The sequence below is a fragment of the Lagopus leucura genome, unplaced genomic scaffold, assembly GCF_019238085.1.
Source record: "Lagopus leucura isolate 7727_CA_CO unplaced genomic scaffold, USGS_WTPT01 Super-Scaffold_797, whole genome shotgun sequence".
Taxonomy (NCBI): domain Eukaryota; kingdom Metazoa; phylum Chordata; class Aves; order Galliformes; family Phasianidae; genus Lagopus; species Lagopus leucura.
In genome coordinates, this window is record NW_024962259.1 from 4,962,475 (window position 1) to 4,981,534 (window position 19,060).

The 19,060-nt window shown below is 45.8% G+C and overlaps 2 protein-coding genes across 5 annotated transcripts in view; both read left to right on the forward strand.

Moving 5' to 3' along the window:
* Positions 1-2,811: 2,811 nt before the first annotated feature.
* Positions 2,812-11,770, forward strand: TSEN54 (tRNA splicing endonuclease subunit 54). Of its 3 annotated transcripts, XM_042865264.1 has the most exons (11): positions 2,812-2,869; positions 3,013-3,147; positions 3,869-3,932; positions 4,070-4,153; positions 5,304-5,402; positions 5,711-5,763; positions 6,102-6,200; positions 7,299-7,945; positions 8,517-8,577; positions 9,265-9,381; positions 10,460-11,770. In XM_042865264.1, the coding sequence occupies exons 1-11, from the start codon at positions 2,841-2,843 to the stop codon at positions 10,608-10,610; spliced, it is 1,539 nt and encodes a 512-aa protein (XP_042721198.1). In that variant the 5' UTR covers positions 2,812-2,840; the 3' UTR covers positions 10,611-11,770. The 3 variants fall into 3 exon arrangements, with proteins under 3 accessions (XP_042721198.1, XP_042721200.1, XP_042721199.1); XM_042865266.1 differs by lacking the exons at positions 8,517-8,577; positions 10,460-11,770; XM_042865265.1 differs by lacking the exons at positions 2,812-2,869; positions 3,869-3,932 and having other exon boundaries at positions 3,091-3,147.
* Positions 11,771-11,992: 222 nt separating this feature from the next.
* LLGL2 (LLGL scribble cell polarity complex component 2) overlaps positions 11,993-19,060 on the forward strand; it is a 35,603-nt gene continuing 28,535 nt past the window's right edge. The window contains exon 1 of one of the 2 annotated variants that reach the window (XM_042865105.1): positions 11,993-12,145. The gene's annotated coding sequence lies outside the window, so the exon portion shown is untranslated. Of the gene's footprint in view, positions 12,146-13,486; positions 13,579-19,060 lie in introns of those variants that run through there. The other variant, XM_042865107.1, reaches the window with a different exon arrangement.

The window sequence follows — 19,060 nt, forward strand, 5'->3', positions numbered from 1 at the left end:
AGCCTGAACAGCCTGGTCAGAGAGATATACTCTTGAGATACTGGGTTGGAACATTCAGCATTACGTCTCTCCAAGAAAATGAAGTGTGGCTTCCTCAAGGCAAGGGTTCTGATGGAGGAGAAGCAATGAGCTTTGACATCTGCTGTTAGCCTCCTTTGCAGCTCCTCCAGAGCTCTAACAATGAAGGTCAAATCCTGCTCTGCTCCCTGATACCACACACCCATGCTCTCCCTCTTTAGCAGCATCCAGGATCATAGTCACCTATCCATCCTTGTATTCCTCAGCTGACTACTCAGTTACAAAGGTGCTTTACCAGTACTCAGCTTTCTGAGCAGCTCTTCGACTGCTCTTTTAGCTCAAATAAGAACATCTTTCATCTGTCTGCTTTCCCTAACCCTGCCACAAAGAATAACTGCAGAGAGCCTAGGAAATTCCCCCACAGTAGCATTTTAGGTTTGCTGCCACACATAGCTACTTGATAAGAAAGTCAGCTGGGACCTAATCAGAATAAGGAAGAAAAGCTACCTAAACTTAAAGAAACAAAAAACCTTGTACTATGAACACTGCAGATATAGTCTCAAGACAAACACAAAGAAAGCTCACATTAAAAATCCCTGCTTGAGCACAAGAGAAAAAAACAACTAGGTTCCCCGCTCACCTATTTATAAGTGAGAAGAAAGTGCAGTTCCCACTTCCAGCTAATGAGACTCAGCCTGTTAGGGCTGATTAAGTGGTTTCAGCTGGGAAAAGATTAACTTTATCAGGGAGAAGGTGTTATTGGTGCCTCTGTGTAAAGCTGGACTCCTCTATGATAGCTAAGATCCCAGTATTGAAAAGAAATGTAAACTGAGATTAGTCTTGATGTTGCTGGGTCTTGCAATCATAGTGGGTGCAAAAAGCAAATTCTGGATTAGAGTCTTTTCCAGACCATTTCCTTTCTGTTTTAAGGAAAAACTGAATTAAACAAAGGGGTGACAGACTGGAATTTGAAAGGAAAAGTATGTGGTGTTCTTGAGTTATGCAAAAATCAGGTAGTCTGGCTATCCTCCAAAATACAACTTTTTTTTTTTTTTGGTAAAGTAGGGAGAAAAAGGTGCATCTGCCGCATGTCCTGCTGCCCCTTGAGATATACAAGAGATACATCCTTGTTCCCTGCACTGTGCTTCCACATGCTGCAGAGAGACAGTTGCAGCTAGCCAGCACTGTGTGGCCCCCCTGAAGGACTGAGGGTCAGTTCACAAGGAAGGCGAGGAATCAGTAATCAGGAAGGAAGAAAAATTAAAATAATTCACTGGAAAATAGAGCAGGATGTTTTTTGCATTTTTTTTTTGCCTATGCTGGCATTTTGTCAAAGGGGCTATTACTGGGAAACTGCAGCAGGAAGCTGAGATGTTGGTGGGGAAAAAAGCTGTATATTTCCTATTTGACAGTAAACAAAGTCTTATGAGCTATCTCACAGCAACAAGAGAGAAACTTGAGGTGAAGTCTGAGCTTTTGGTGCGTTTTCCCATCAGATCAGCTCATACCTCCTCAGCAGAAAATCCAGCTTTGTCATCAGCCAGATGGGCTTGCAATGTGCTAAGGTTTCCTGTTTTCCACTGTAACTGGGCCACAACGCACTCAGTGCTGCCCTGCACAATGGCATCTCACCAGCCTCTGCTGGAGGCACAACCAGAAGAAATAGTGATACCTGCTACAGAGAGAAATTGCCTTCCCCAGCTGCTGGGCAGGAGGAGCTGTAATTACAGCAGCTTGGCCATTGTTTCACTGTTTTTCCCCACATTGACTGAATTTTTCCTCAGAATGAGTGGTGAGCCCAAGTACTGCGCTAAGGAATGGGGCTGGGTGCCTGCCTCAGTGCTAGCAGCCCAGCTGTGGATTGTCACAAGCCCTTGGAAAATAACGTGTGAGGAGGCTGCCCATCATGCTGCTGCTGGCCTCTCCAGGTCAAATTTCACACCTGATCCTGTCCAGTAACTGCAAATCCAGAGAATTAAAATCCCTATCAGCCACACAGACAGCAGTGAAATCCTGGGGCTTCATTGCGATTTGAAGGCTGCATCAGGGCTGCAGTCATCAGCACCTTTGTTCTGAGCCCAGCCACAACACTCCCATGCTACCAACTCCACGGCCTGGATGCTCCACACTAGACGTGCTTTGAGACCTGCAGTTCTGCTCAGAACAGCATCTTTTGCAGGTACCATCACTCACATATTTTTCAGAAACCCTGAGAGGATGCACAGCTCCAACAAAACCATTGTGGGCTGAGAAGATAGCACTGGGCTCTCCTCAGGACTGCTCCTGCCAGACATAGATGATCCTAGGTCATTCTGGAAGGTTCTAGAAGTTTCTGGGCATGTACAGAAATGGTTGGTTCCAGAGGGTTCCAGGCTGTTCCAGAAGAGTTCTGGCCAAGGTTCCAGAGCATTCCAGAGGTTTTCAACCAGTTCGGGAGGATTGCAGGCAGTTCTAGAAGGTTCTTGGTGGTCCCACAGCACCTGTGATGCCTAAGATAATGAGGTGGAGGAAGAAGGTGCTTTTTATCTTTTTTTCTCACTATCTAAGTTTCTTTTAATTGGTATGAAATTTAACTACTTTTTCGAGGTTATTAGATAACGATTTCTTTTCCTTAACTTGACTTGTCAGCTTTTCCAACTGTTTTTCTGCTAATTTAGTGTACAGTTCCACGCACACTGCCGAACGGCTTCAGAGCCCGCACTGCGTCTGTTCCCGACTCTGACGGCCCTCCGAGCCGCTAGAGGGCGTGCTAAGCTCTCATAGTGCTCCGCCGACGCTACGGCCCCGCGGCGGGCGGAAGGGGCGTTCCGCGGTGTGCACCGATGGAGCCGGGCTGCTCGCGCCGCCTGAGGTAGGGAGCGGCGAGGGCGGGAAAGGTCTTAAAGGTGCAACTCCGGTGGTGGAGGAGAGGATAAAGTTGATGGTTTAGTGGTGGTGGTTGTATTTGGGTTGGTGCTGCTGCTCTCTAACTGTTGCTCTTCTCCTTCACCGCAGGCGCAATAGGGCCCCTCGGCGCTCCTGCGGCCAGAAAGAGTTCGCGCCCGACGGCTCCGACGAGCAGGCCGAACGTCTGCGATTGTGCCTGGAGGAGCAGCGGCAGCAGCTGGCTGAGGAGCGCGTGGAACGGCCGTAAGTCTCTGGGCCTCGAGCTTGGGTCCAAGCGGCAGTGGGTGGCATAGCCGGTTTGGATGGGCCCTCGCAGCCCCTTGCTGCTATTGGATGGGCCTGCATTTCAGGCAGTTCTTTGAGCTCCTTATGCATCAGTTCTGGTGGCTTCTGCTGTACTCTGGAACTCATAGTTTCTTGGGAGCTCTCTGCAGCTACCTGGCACTTATTCTGCAGTCATGTAGTAACAGTTATTATTCTGTTATTGTTAAGTGGTAGGAAACCTTTGCACAAGGATGCACAGGCTTTCAGAGTGATGGCTTTCAGGCAAGGCTGAGTAGGTCGTTGTCTTCCACTGCACATCCATAAACACGTGCCTGGAGCAGCAATGGAGGCTTTCAGGATGGAAAGGAGGTTGGAAAGGTTAAGGTTCCTTTCATATAACAGCCCCTGACACAGGGAAATTGAGCTACTAAGCATATAGCTGTGTTTCCAGCAGTATGCTGCAGTATGGACTGACATTTGGGTGTTGCCTGGAGATGCTCTTAACTAGTGGGCAATGATAAAATTGTCACCTGCTATTGCTAGACGCAAAGAATGGCAGCTTTCTCAAGCTTTACACTGTAACAGTGCTACCTGAAAGCTTGCTGTTGTTTGACCTTGTTAAATTGCTAGAACAGGAGTTGATCATGGCTGATTATAAAACAAGCTGGTAATAAAAAAACCTAATTTTTAACCTTCTCAGGGAGAATCTGGTGAAAGCCGTGTGGAAGCCAGAACACGGCATTGTGGAGCTGGAGTCCCCTGCGGTGAGTCTGCTGCAGAGTGTAGTCAGTACCATCATCTCCTGCTGGCAACTCCTTCTTTTGCTTCTTGAAATGAGAGTGAGCATAGTTGTCAGCAGTGAACAGCCAAAGTCCATCGTAGGTTTGTGCTTCTGTTGCAGGGGAAGTTCTGGCACACTATGGGGTTCTCAGAACGTGGCAAACAGTGTCTGCTGCCTGAGGAGGCTCTGTACTTGCTGGAGTGTGTAAGTAGGCTACCTACGTGTGGATGGAAGCATTGGGCTATTCAGGAATGACTGAAGGAGCTGTAGTAGCTGGACGTTTATTCCCCCTTTTGACTCAAGTCGAAAGTCAGTTAATGTGTGTTGGTTGTTACTGCAAATTGAGCAGTTGATAAATGTCTGGTTCTCCAAGTGTTGTCTCTTAGCCTGTTTGCTGATGGCAGTGTTGGTTTCCAGGCAGTGAGTTCATCTGTTGCATTCTAAAGCAGTCTTGGTGCTACTGATAGGATGTGTCAGTTGGATCAGTAGCCAGTTTATCAAGCTGGTATTATCTTTATCCCACTCATACATCAGATATGATGGTAGAGACTGGGAAAGTGTCTGGATTATCTGTGTTACTGTTAGTAAAGTAGTACTAACTCTGGGTTTTCTCTTCATAGATAGCTGTTACCAGTGACTTAGATGGACCAATCTAAAGGGAAGCTCTGCTGCCCTTGATCAGATTATGGGCATCTAATGATATTAAGTCTTTATTGCAGTAGCTGGGTGTTTTTTTGGCTTTTGCAATTTGACAATAGACCTTAAAAAAAACATGTGTATATAGATAAAAATTAATCAATTGCTAAGAATCCATCCCAGAAGCAGAGAAGACCAGTTACATGTTTTTTGTTTGCTTGTTTTTGGAAAAAGAGGCATAGCCTCTGGAGGTTAATTGTTACTGCCTAGGGATATTTACCTCTGGACTGAGGCTGCAGTAGATGTTTAAGGAGCCACCAACTGGTAGTATCTCAGGATGCCTTCAATTCCCCTTTCTCAGCGTTCTTCATGTTGCTAGTACTAAATGTCTTGTGGTTGTGCTGTGTCCTGAATCACTGAGATACTCAAAATTAAAGGAAGTTATCTCCTAAAACAATTATATTTCAACAGTTGAGCAGATGCAGTGATATTAAGGAATAGTGCTGGGACAGGGGCTGACAGCTTTGGATAAGAACTTCTTACCTTGCTGCTAAAACCATAGTGTTGAGGAGGGACTGTAGGTAGTAATCCAGGAAGGGCTTGGGAAGGCAAGGAGGGTGCTAGGTCCAGCTATCAGGACCCAGTGACAAGATGCTGTTATGACCTTGCATAGATTTGTTCTCTGTGATCCTCTAAACATGAGTCTTTATCCCCACAGGGCTCTCTTCAGCTCTTTAACAAAGATGCGCCCATGTCAGTTCAGGAAGCCTATGAAATTCTGCTGTCCCAGGGGGCAATGAACCTGCTACATTACCAGGTGTGTTGGGAGCTCCAGCAGAGGATGGAAGCAGGGAGCTGAGCCCAGCCTTTGCCATGTGACCTTTCCCAGGGACAAAGTAGACAGAAAGGGGAGTCGTTCTGAGTTTTCCTCCCCTACCGCCACCCCCACTCATCTTTTTCCAGATAATCACTTCCTGTTTCCCTATCTTTGCTTTAGCTCCTAACCTTAGAGTTTTTTTTTCCTCTGCCTGTGCAGTACAGTGTTTACGTAGTTGCAGCAGAAGTGAGGAAAGTTCTTTGGTGATGGGGCGGACACTTAACTTTCTTGTTTTCCTTCACTCCAAGGTGTTCAGCCACTTGAAGCAGCTGGGCTATATTGTACTGAGATTCAACCCCAGGTAATCAGCTCTTTCCATGTTGCTTTTTCCTCTCTAAAGACCTTGAGCAGCCCTGTGCCTACTCTGCAGCTCTCATGGAACAAACGAGAAGAGGACTTTAACCCTGTGTTCTGTGTCTTGGGAGGATTAAAGTGACACCCTATCCTTTCTTCCTCTTTCCTCGTGAGAAGGTTACTGCTAATATAAAATGTGATGTGAATTTATGATGACTTTAGTCATTCTTGTAGATTTCTTCTTCCTGAAAGAAAAGTTTTTTGCTGCTGTTTTCTTTGTATTGAGCAAAAGAGTATTTTCTCTACCCTGCCATGCTCTCAGTCTCTGTTTGTGTCTCCTTTCAGCACTGTCTTGTCTCCCTGCGAGAGGCAACTAAACCTGGAAAGTCATTGCAAGAGGTGTGGGAAACGCCAACACAAAAGGAGGAGGAGTTCTAGCCCTGGGTAAGGATGTGGCCCAAAGCTGCCTTCCATGCTCTCCCAGGCCCTGCTGGCTTTGTGTGGTGACATTCATAAGTACTGCAGTGCTATTTGTGAACCCTTTGCAGTGTTTTCTTCTGTCACGTCTGTATGTCATCCAGGGCTAATATGATGCTGCTAAGCTTCCCAAACGGAGTGATGTCAGAATGGAAGGGAAGAGAGATCAGTGCAGAAGAAATATGGCAGATGTTTTCTCTTTTTTTTTTTTTTTTTTTTTTTGAGGGACCAGAGACAACAGTGTCTGTTTTGCACATTTTTGCCTCCTTGATGGAGTTTGCATGTTGTGATTGCACAGCAAAGAGTGTAGTTGAGTCGTGATCCTTGTATATCAGCTCTAGAAGTTGTCAAAAATGCAAGCAGAAGCTAACGTAGTGACTAATTTTGCTATTATAATTATGAAAAATCCCAGTAGGTGGCATCATCTTTTTAAAAAAAAAACAGGGAGGAAGACACTGATCTGCAGGTTCCTTTCTGTTACTAAATAAATCGATGCCTAAAGAGCTGTGAAGTTTTTGGAACTGGGAGATAAAACTGCTTGTTTCAGAACTGTCCATGTTTTCTGTAAGCCAGGGACTGGTGCCAGGTACCAACCAGTAAGAGATACTGACAGAAATGTTTGTGCCTAGTAGTGCTGGTATCTGAGGTCTGCTCAGTTCAGCTGATGTCCATAGTGTTTGGATGGAAGTGCATGGCTCAGCATACAGGTAGTGTGGAGGCTGCAAGGTGGGTTGAGAGTGTGTGTACAAAGATTCTCTTGAATGTGGAAGTCAAATCTCATGCAGGGCTGCTGAGGTGTTTATTCTACTTCTGGCATTCTCTGTTTGGTTTTGGCCTGTTTGATTGTGGGTTTTTTCTTCTGTTAAGCGAACACCTTCCTTCCAGACATGAGGTTGTAGCCAGGGGTTTGCAGACCTGTCTGGAAGGTCCTGACACCCTTGCCATCTTTCCTTCCGGTGCAGCAGAGTGTGTTCTTGCTATTACAATGGAGAAAGCAGGTTTTAAAGGGAATAATATATCACTACTAACCCTTGATGGTTTTTATGCTGCTGTTTCTGTCTTCAGATTGTGTGAGAAGAAACAAAAGGTATCTGAGGACCTTCCAAAAGCCGAAGGGACCTGTGAAAAAGGTGGACATGACCGTGGAGAATTCAGTTGTGTTCCCTTGGATGATAAACCATTGTCAGAGCAGCTGAAGGAATTGGATGCTGGCAATGGAGAGGAGCAATCTTTCACATCAAACTCAGTTCCTCTTGATACAGGAAAAAAGAATGTCCCAGGCCCCTCCTGGAGTTTGGGAACTGGAGACCAGAAGGCGAACAGCACTGGCACCCATGCGCCACACTGGGATTTTACTACAATCTTCTTGCCAAATGTGGCCCCAGATCAGCCATGCATACATCTGCCCTCACCTGACAACAAGCTTCTGCCAGAAAATGTGCCAGGGAGGGAGGTTGATGCAGCATCTTGGTGCAGACGCATCAACCAAAAACAGGAGAAGCTGTTACAGAAGGAAAGGGAGCAGCAGGAAAAGGAAAGCAAGTACAAGAGCAGTATCAATTCTGACAGGGAGGTGAGATGCTGCATCAATTGGCAGGAATACAAAGCTCTTTTGAGACGGAGGAGCCAGCAGAGAGTTTGGAGACGACCACCGCATCTGTGGGGCCAAGCTGTCACACCACTTCTGCAGCCAGAGGAAGCTACCTCTTTTGGTAGGGACTATGGGAGGTTACCAAGGACACAGATACTCTCAGCCTGCCAGTGCTCTGTGGAAGGCTTGTTTATGCAGCAGCAAAAGGGTGACCTGGAGACACTAAGTATCAGTTTAGGGGAGTAGGGCTTTGAGAAGAAAAGTCTTGTTCTGAAGGCCTAGGCAAAGCAGGCACAGATGAGCTGAGCACGGATAGGGGAGAGAGAAGAAAGCTCATCATCTCGCATTTCTGTCTCTTTCTGTAATTTTCTGTTGCCCACTCAAATGTCAGGATGACAGGGCCTTGGGAGGTCTTCCAATCCATTCTCCTTATCTTGCTGTATTTCAGTTCTTCATGCTGGACTATTAAGCAATCAGGGCCAGCAAGTTGCAAAGCACTTGCAGGATGTTCAGGGCTGCATGCTGGGAGGAGGTGAGGAAGTCTTCTGAAGTATTCCCTGGTGATTCTGGTGACAGTGCTGCCAGCCATTACTGGAGGAGGAAGACTTTTGTGGGTGGGAGTGGTGGAGTGCTTAGATTGCGCTGGGACAGAAGTAGCTGGTCTGATTCTTTCCTGTTCTTCCTCCCTCCAGCTGCAGTCCGCCAGCAGATCAGTGTGCTGCAGCCCTCCCACATACTGGATGGAGCCTCCCGGTTAGTACCCAGCCAGCCTGTAGCTGGTAGGGTCTGTGGCTGGGCTGTCTTGTGACTGTCCCTGCTTGTGAGGTCTGTGAGATGCTCACAGCAGCAGCTCAGGAGCTATCTGGGGTTCTGTTGCACCTGTAGTGAGTGGCTGGCATTTCTATGAAGCACTGGGTCAGGGATAGGGCTGCAGGAGCAGAGATGGGGCATTCCAGGCTGGTTATAATGTTGGGGTTGTTCTCTTTTTCTCACTTTTCCCTTTCTGCACCCCAGCCAGGTGATCTCCTCAAGAGGTTTGGTTGGGTTTTACCTGTAACTTATCTCTGGAATGTGCTGCCATCCCTGCTGCAAGGGTCATAAAGCCTAGGCTCTGGGATTTCTGGTTATGCTCCTGCCTGAACTGGCAGTGTGTTGTTCTGGTAGGATGAAGCAGTTCTTTGCTTTGTGTCTGCTGATGGTACCTTTTGCAAGGAATTGCAATGAGAGGCAAGTGGCAGCTTGCTCTGGTCTGATTACAGAACGTGGAAGATCTAGAAGGTAACTACAACAACCCGGGGTTCAGTTCCTTGAGAAGAGAAGCCTTTCAAAGGGCTCAAACTAGCTAGGCTTCTAGAGCTTTTATTCATTCTTTATCTGCAGCATCTTTACCCTGCAGTGCTTCAAACCCTTAGGTATGTGCATGTTTTCCTTCTTCTGTAGGCTACAAGAGGACTTGGAGAGTATCAAGATAGACTTCAACGTGTATCAAGCAGATGCTGTGGCCAAATTTAAGAAGACAAACCCTGGGAAGCCGTATGTCAGGATGTGTGTTCAAAGGTATCCATGGGTCTTATGCTGTGATTTGAAGTTTGCAGTAAGTCCTAATGATTTGTGAATGACCCAAGATTTTGTGAGCTTTATAGTTCATCAGAATTCATCCCTTAGGAGGATGATCCTACTCAAGTGTGGTTTTTTTTTTGGTTTTGTTTTTTTTTTTTTGCTTGTTTTTTGTGGTGCAGTTCTTGCACTCAACCAACCCACAGTATCTGGTCATCTGTTTGTTACTTTTTGTAAGTGTTACTGGAGTCAGGAATAAGAAGCCACAGGCCACAGTTATATGAGTAATGTGTGTGAAACTCGCATAGAGCTAGCTCAGTTTTCTAAGGTAGCTAAATCTTCAGCCAGTGCTGATCCTTGAGGCTTTCTATAGCAGTGCACTTCCCCAGAGCTAGCCCAGGGCTATGAGTTTAATATTTTAGTCTTTGCCATGTGTAACTTTAAAATCAGTACAAACAGAAGATAGGTCTTTCCCTTTCTTGCTGGATCCAGAATGTAATATTTAAATTCTGTAGGTATGTACAGAGTTCTGTCCCCAATCTAGTATCTTAATTTTGGTATATTAAAACTGTCCCTTTTCCACTCCTTGCAGCTGTAGTAGACAGGAAGGAACGCAGTTGTGCAGTTTGACGAAAGACTGTCACTGGCAAGTGGGATGATCCTTGCTGCGTAAACACTTCCATTCATGAGCAAGCTCTGTAGAATTAAAAGAAGGGAGGAAAAAAAAAAAACAAGCTAGTCAGGTGTTGATCTGAGTAGCCTAAAGATCTTCCAAGCACAAAGGTGTTAAGATTGCATTGGGTTGGCAACTTGCCAGCGGCCCTGTGAGCTGCATCTCATAGGCACAGTGTGGAGAATTGTGCAGATGCTTTTGTTTTTGGCAAAGGATTTGACAGCTTCCAGTTCCTGACTTACAACCACCTTTTTGAGGGTTGGCAGCTTCCTGCTTTGTTTGAAAGGGATGGAGAGGCTTACTAACAACTCCGAAGACCAGAAGGAGCTGTTTTTTTTCTGACCAGAACAAATTTGTTTATATATTCTTGCTGTGAGAGCAATGGGCTGTTTTTCCTCTCTACAGCTTTGATGAGCAAGTCCCATCCCTTCGGGCTTTGAAGCAGGTCACTTGTCAGAGTGGGGACGTCCCAGTGGTCTTTGCTCTGGCAGACCATGGAGAAATTGCCTTCTACTCGCTAAAGGAATTCAAGCTGCCAGTTGATGCTAATTACTGAAGACACTAACTTAAATGGTGTGGGGTGAAGGAACGATCTTCACTCAGGATTTGCTTTCTTGATTAATGAAATATTACACAAAATAGAGCCTGTAGTAACCAGATGTTACTTTGGGTGGTAGCACTGTATTTGCTGTTAGAGGTTTCACCCAAATGGAGTTGGCTCATGCATGGCACCAAAATGCACTGAAAACAATGGCTTAGCTGAGCATTTCTGGACCAGAGTACACACTGCTTTGTTCTTGAAGGTTTTGGTTCTCCAGCTTTCTCATCTTCTGGACCACTAGTTTGCCTTTCCTGTGTCATGGCTGATCTGTGGACTATTAGAAAGCACTCTACTGCTGCAAAGCCCTTGTTATGTTTTAGGAACCACCATGCTAGGCCAGCTGAGCAATTGGAGTCACTGACATCAGCCAAGGGCAGAAAAAGCTGATCAGATCGGTGGTGGTGTCCTGAGCCTCTGTCATTCAGTTGCTCCAACAGATCAGAATCTTATCCAATAGTTGAAAATGAAGCAGCCATAAAGTTCAGCCACTCTGATAAAAGTTTTCAGGCACTTGAGAGCTGTAAACTTAGTACCTTGCACACTATCTCATTACTCAGAGACTGCAGAAGGCCCCAGAACACTGCAGATGGTGCCCAGCCTCCTCCTGTTGCAGTTGGACTGAGATGTATTTTGTCTGTACAGCATTATGCCATATTAGAGTTATACCACCAGTATTGGCATGCTGGATCTGTTAGTCTTAGCATGGCTTCACTGCAGCCCCTGTTTTAACCTGATGTCCTCTTTTCTGGCTGTGGATCCTTGTCTGTGTTTATCAAGTGAGAGATCCATGAGTAGAGAAAGAAGGTTAGAAATACCTTCTGAGCCTTCCAGGCCTGTGGCTGTTGTGCTCCAAACCAAGGACATTGTTGCTTTCAAGGCCTTATGTGAGCGTTCCTCCATCATATCCAGGTACCATATTTGCTTTAGCCTCTATGCAAAAGTACCAGTGTCAGGTGCCAGAAAGTCTGCTTAGCGGGTGCTGAGCCCAGCTGTGTTCAGTATCTAGGTTCTTTACAAGTGTAATAGCAGCTGTTTTAGGTGTATCTTATGTAATAATTTTTTAGTTCCTTTTGGAGGAGGGGAGAAGTTTAAGCAATAAAGAACCTTTTCCAACAGTGCAGGCTCCTTAGTCTGTTTCTTCACTTACCCCAAAATGTGAGTTACACAGAGAAATACTTTGGGGAAACTGCTGGGCTCCTAGTGGGTGAATGCCTGCTCATAGTCCTGTAACCTTGAGGCTGTGTAACTCCTACGCCTGTGTTTGGATCCCACTTCCTTGTTCCTAGGAGGGCAGTGTGACTCAGAGCCTGGAGGAGCCTGCTTCCCCATGCAGTTCCTGTTGGCACACAACACCTTATGATCTTCCTCCTGTGCGGTCGTAAGTACTGTAGCCCAGAGTAGCAGCAATCTGCTGCAAGCACTGTGCTTGTTCCTGTGCCATTAACACACTTGTGTTACCAGATGCTGGAATTCAGCAGGACTTTGCTAAGGTAAGGGTCTGAGAGCTTGTCCTCCACAAACTCCTCCTCTTCTCTGTCTGGAGGCTGTGCCTTTGCTTTAGTAGTCCTCCTTAGAAGCTGGGGCAGTTGGCAGTTCCAGACTGTGCCTTCAGCATTCACCCAGACCAGTTTGCAGATTAAAAGGTAGTGGGAAGAGAATTTCTAAGAACAGGCACAGGAGAGTTCCAGTCTGACATAGGGCTCTTGTTTGTCCTGGAATTAGGTCAAACTCATTCATGTTGATTTCAGTCAGTCCCATCTGCTTATGCCAAAATGGAATTGCACTGAGGAACTCTACAAGAGCCATGTATTTTCAAGAGCCTAGAGTTTCACTGGGGCAGAGAGTGCCTGATTCAGCACAAAACAATTACAACTTAATAGTCACTGCAGGGAGGATTGAGAAACTGTGGCTACCATGCGCAGCGCCACAACAACATCTGACAGTGTCTTTACCTGGTTGGGATTACAATGCAGACTGATACCAACTGCTTCATTTTGGCCCATGGTGTGGATTGACAGGATGCTGCAAGGTGATCATGGAAACAAATAGTTTAATTTAAAGCCTTCACCTTTAGAAGCTGGGCTGAAATACTGACGGTTGGCCCTTATCAAAGGTAATTAACTTTTCATGGTTGCAGACTTCCAACTGCTATTACACTGTCACATAACTAGTCATTTGTTGCCGAGCTCCTTGTAATAGGAGACACTGTCAGCAGTAGAGTTGTGTAACAAGATAGCAGCAGTTCTGTTGCTCTATCCAACTAAGGCTTCAAATTCCTGTTAAGTCTTCCCATTTCTTTCACTTTTGCAGCTCATTATGGGTTGGAGTCTTCCCCTGGCTTTGTCCTGTGTTGCTGCCCTGTGCAGGGCTCGCTGATAAGCAGAGCAGAGAGAAGAGGGACAGAGGCAGTGTGAAATAGGCTTTCCTGGCTCTGGCTTGTTCCTCTCTCCACACATGTCCGCACCTATCTGAGCCCACTGGGGGTACCGCTTGTGAACGGGGAAGGGAGGGAGGAGCAGGGACCATCCATAGGGCAGTGTCTGCTGTCTGCAGAAGCTGCTTTCCGATTGGCTCGAAGCAGGCTGAGAGCTGAACTGGTTATTTAAACATAAGGAAAACCTTGTGATTCTGTGATATTACTGGAGATGTTCTATGACAGCCATGCTCGCGGCGGATGGAAGAGGGAAGAGGCCGCAGATCCGGCGATTTGCATGCACAGCTCCCCCTGGAGGGGCGTAACTTACAGGCGGAGCTCCGCCCCCGGAGCGCGGTTTGCACGCGAGGTCCCGCCCCGCCGCACCCCTCCCAGAGGTGCCCAGTGAGGCCGCCGCCGCGCAGAGGAGGGGGAGCGAGCGCGGAGCGAAGCGAGGCCAGGGCGGCTCGGCTCGGCCCGGGTCCCCCTTTCACCCTTCCCCCCCCGCAGGTGAGCGCGGCGGATGGGCTACCCGGGCCGGGCTTCGGCTTCCCGCGTGGGGTCCGGTTGCGGGAGGGGTCTCTCGGAGGGCTGGGCCGGTAGCAGAGCCTGTGACCGCGGCCCCACCCAGGCACCGCGGTGCCCTGCGGGCTTTGCTCCGGAACCTTTCCGGCGGGACCGGCAGGTGCTCTCGGCGTACGCGTCCCCTGCGCTGGGAGTCCCCTTTGCGCAGGACATGGGCTCAGCTTGCCCGTGAAAGTTCAGACACTAGTGGGCTGTTGGGCTTGTAGCTTTTTTTTTTTTCTTGCTTGTCGAGTTTGATTTATTATGTTTACTCTGGACTGAGCGTGCAGCTGGGAAATGCTACCAGAGGGACTGGGAGCTTTACGTTCTGGGACTTTCTTGAGGTAGTTGCTGTGGCAGCTTACTCTAAACTTCCTGTCCTAGCCCTTACCGCGAGTGGGTTGTGGGCCAAGCAGTTGCTGATGCCTGGCCACGCTGGGAAAGCTGTCCCCTACAAAAGCTATGACCCCTTACAGTGCTCCTCGTTGGTTCCGTGCTGCTGCTGCGACCTGAACCTCAGCCTGCAGCGAGAAGGAATGTGGCTGCAGCCCTCTTTTGTGGTACTCTTAATGCTGCAGCTCCTCTGAGGTTAAGCAACAAATTAGAATTGTCATGCATGCTTTGGGGTGTTCAATTACTACCTTTTCAATATTATATAGATTGTATTACTTTGTATTTTCTTCCCTAAAGAGCTTGCTGGGTGAGGGGTTGTGCTGCTTCTAACCAGCCTGGAGCAGGTGAGACGAGGTAGTGAGATGAGATGAGTTGTTTGGCTTTGTCTCAGGTTACCTGCAGTTGTGGCAGTGGAACAAAGTGGGTGCTGACATCTTGTCTCTTGGAGGAGAGGCTTAGCCTTGGCTTTGGGGAAAGTTTTGTGTGTTTATGCATAGTGGTGTTAGTGGAGCAGAACAGTTGAAGTGGGCTCAAGGGTCTGTATTTCTGCTGGGACACAGAGCTTTATGCTTAGATGAGGATAACAATGAGATCTTGTCTAGGATAATGAAAATTGTCCATTGTGATGTTTTACTTGATAGGAAAGCTGCATTTTGTATTCCTCTGAGGGTGCTTCAGTCAACTGGAATATCTTGCTGTACCAAGTCCCAGGTGAATCTATGCTCAAAGCAGGCTGACTACTGCTTTTACCTTTGGTTTGGGAAGCTGGGACTTCTGGCAAGCAGAATGCAAAGCTGTGCTGCATCCCAAGGCTTTTCCTGTGCATGCTGGCACATCGCTTGTAAAGGCAGCCAGGCTGATGGAGGGGGCAAAGGCAATCTGTATAGCTTGACATGCTCCATTCAGTTTGTGGTAAGGAAACGGGAAAAGAATTCTCAAACATTTTTGTAGGACGGTGCTCAAGAACATCATTTTTTACTTGGTTTTGTACAGATTGCATCTGCTCCAACTCCTTGCTGAAGAAAACTATTGGAGGAGTTAAATCTGTTCAGAGAAACTTGTATCTTCTGGTACAATATTGTAATTAGTATGTTAAACTATGTATGGGACTGCGGTGGGTATTTTTCCTCAAGAATGTTTTGGCTTGAGAGATGTTAGAGGATTTAAACACATGGAAGTAGTGTGGTTAGTACACGCCAGTAAGAGTGCGTGATGCTGCTAGGAACTTGATCTTCATTTAAAGTGGTTTATTGAAGGGGGAGCTGGCAGTAACTGGAAGTTTTATTTCTGTGCAGAAATTCTGTGGAAAAAACAATTGATCATCAGAAAGTTTCTTCTTGCTAGATGTTCTGTGTTGCTTTACAAAGAACTTTTGTGGCTTGCTCTACTGACCCACTATGTTTGGCATGTAAGGTGCTGTTTCAAAACTACAAGCCATCTGAATCATGCCTATTAGTAGCAGACAGAAGAGTTTTGCATGATGTGCAATGATGTTGTCCAGTGCAAAGACTTTGTTCTTCTACAGCAGTTTCATGCTCCCATGACAAGGAGAACACAATAGGAACCATAATGACACAGGAGATATGCACAGTTAGTAAATTGATTGCAAATGGGAGTTCTCTGGTAACTGAATACAAAGCTGTGAGAGTACACGAACTTCTCTGATTTGTATGTTTGTTTCTCAGTTATTTTAGAAGGGTTATTGGAGAATCCATCCAATTCTTACTAATGTTCTCTCTGTTTTGGGAGGATAGCTACTTGCACAGTCTGTTCAGTTGTTCACTTAACTCTAGGTTCACAAAAATAAATCCTTTTTGCAGGAGGATCTTTCAGTTTACCTCTCTGCTGCCTGACGACTGTATGCAAGTTGCATCTGGTTACTCCCCTGTTTCTATAAAGCTGCAAATGCTGGGGTGCTAGCAGTTATCAGCACTTATGTTGTGCGAGGGAGGTTTATGTATGGGTCTCAGATGTAGAAATAATGCTGTCAAAGCATCTTGGAGAAGCCTGATTCTGGGGAGAGGAGAGCGTATCTTGTGCTTCTAAGCTTTCTACCAACTGCAACTGCTCTTTCACTTGCTTTATCTATTCTGCTTGGCTTGTGTTTTATATTTCAATATATGCACTCTACAACCTCCTGAAGGGAGGTTGTGGTGAAGAGGGATTTGGCCTCTTCTCCCAGGTAACGAGCAGGACACGGGGTAATGGCCGCAAGTTGTATTAGAGGAGGTTTAGATTAGACATAAGGAAGAACTTTTTCTCTCAGAGTGGTCAGGCACTGGAATGGCTGCCCAGAGAGGTGGTGGAGTCGCCGTCCCTGGCAGTGTTCAAGAGGCGTCTGGATGAGGAGCTGCGTGATGTGGTTTAGTGCTGGTGGTGACAATGGTGATGAGGAGACGGTTGGACTAGATGATCTTGTAGGTTGTTTCCAATCACGTGATTCTATGATTCTATGTCTTGATAGTGTGTCATAGCCAAGCGAGGTTATAGAGATTAACTTCACAGTGACAGCCCAATTAAATAATAGGGATTGTATCATTGATTTCAATCTAAAACTTTTAATTTCATAGAAATTGATGTCTGATAAGTCTAATGGCTTTCTGGAATCAATAAATTTAATGCTAATATTTAAATAATGCTGACTTTGTTAATTCCAGTACAACTGGTACTAAGGAACAGCTTTTTCCTGTGAAATTGATCCAGCCTTTGTTTTATTACTGTTTTTAACATTTCTGAGGGCAAGGAGGCGGCCAAGATGAGACAAGGCTCTGGTGGTTACTGTTTGCTTGTAGTTCAAACAGAGCTTTTTGATAAGGACTCTTATTTTAGCTGGGCTTATGAAGTATTATCAAATGTGTAGGTAGGAGTTCTCTCTTTAAGGATTTGTAAGCAGGAAAGAGTGGTGGAGGAGGAAAGGAAAAAAAAAGCAGGAAACCTAAGGCATGGCAAGATTCAACAGTACTTGAGGTGTTTGATTCCTTTTAGAGAAAGATGTTGGACTGGTTCAAATTGAGTAAAGGCCATCGAGGAGGTTAACAGACAGTAATTTGCAACTCTCTCTTACCTGAACAAAGTACTTATTACAAGTATGGCTTAACTTGGGACCATATCCACCTTTAATACTGTATATGAAAAACTTCTGACCTGGGCTCCTCGTCTTGTAAGACTGGATTAGCTTGTGTGATTGGAATTTAGAGCGTCAGTCTTATTCTTGTGGGTGAATCTTTCACTGTCATAATAGAATGAGAGCAAAAATTGCAAAAGACTTCTACAAAAAGTGATTCTCTCAGCCTAGTTGGCTGAGAAAATTCAGAGTGTTTCAGCAAGCTGTGCATGGGCAGCAAGACACATGGCCACATGCTGAAGCAATGAAGACAAAGCAAAATGTAGAGCTCTGAGTATGTTAACACACAGCAGCGAGTAACAGTTACTGCTTTTCCTAGGACATTTTCATTGTTGAGTATGGGTCTGCCATGGGACCTGCTATGTATACTTGCAATAAATCTCAGTGTCTGAAGTGAACTGAGCTAAGCAAAGAAGCCGGAATGAAGTCTGGTTTCATTGTTAACTCTCAGATTGTTATTGGCATCAGGATCATCTTGCAATTTGTATTAACACTAACTCTAGCATCTCTTTTTGCTTTTCTGTGTGAATAGGGGAGAGTATTTGTTTTGTGGCTTGATCTGTGGAGATCAGTACCTCACCGCGTTTAGCCAAGCATACTAACAGAGCTGAACGAGCTCAATGTGCAGCATGCTTTGAGCTTTGCTGTCAGGTGTCTATGTACTCAGTGTGAGCAAAACTGGGACTGACTCAGCTTTGGGCTATTGTTGCCTATAAACAGACTGACCTCGATACTTCTTAAAAGATAATGTTGCATATAGTTTCTGGTTAAGAGGCTAATTTTGAAAGCCTAAAGAATTGTTTTCCTGGAAAAATAAGAACATGCAGACCTGGCATGGCTTCAGAGGCTACTGGAGAATTCCTCTCCAGCTACTGGTAGCCACAATGGCTACTGTATGACTGTAAATGCTGGCTGGCAGATAACCGCAGATCAAATGGAACTGCAACTTTATGTAAGACAAGAAAGGTGTGTGGGAGAGAAACTGGTCTGCTAATATGTAAATGTGCATCTGGAAGATAAGATTATACCAACTGTGCAATCTTTTTGTTTTTACCAAAATCAGAAGAAGTAGAAGAAGTATTTATTATATAAAAGGAAGATTCTCCTTATTGACAAGAGCCTTGTCAACCTGTGCTACAGTGCATGTATTTCTCTTAGCTGTTCCTTCCCAGCCATTGCTCAAAACTACTTTTCTTCTCATCTCCTCTCATACTGTGACGCTCAGAAGTTCTTTGGTCAGGCATGAATTCCTGATACAAGCAATGGATGCTGACTTGTAATGAACACATCATCTTGCCAGGATGACGTTTTCTCCAAGTGAGTTACTGTTTTGTTCTATGAACTACTATGCTCCTTAGCCAGTTGAGCAAGTTGTTGTGGGCTGGAGCATGTATACTATATCTCTTGCATAAGCAAGTTAAAACAGCATGCTTCTAGTTGCAGTTAATATTTCATGATAAAACATTCTACCAGAGTGTTAAATACAAAATAGTGACTCTCAAATCAAGCCCACTCTTCTTTTTATGTTGCTGCTAATTGTAAGTTCATCTGCTGTCATAGCTAAGGAGGTCTCTTTCCTAAAGTCAGAAGCATAATTAGCAGTTTTTCTGTAGGTTTGCCTAGTTTAACAGGTCTGGGACATTGATTGACAGTGGGAAAGGGTGTGTTTCTGGCACTTTCCTTGTCTGGCTAGGGGCAAGCTGTGTGTTACACATAGGTGTGATTTGCTCTCCTTGCCTAACACAGTAGCTTGCTGCTGTGCTGTAGCTTTTGCTAGCTTACAGCAAACATAGTCCTGTGTGAAGATGTCCCTCTCTTTCTGGAACATCCACCTGGTGAAAGGTCTTTACAGACGACTCATGGTCTGATACAAACCTTGAAATTTCAGTTCAGCTACCTAAATCATTGTAG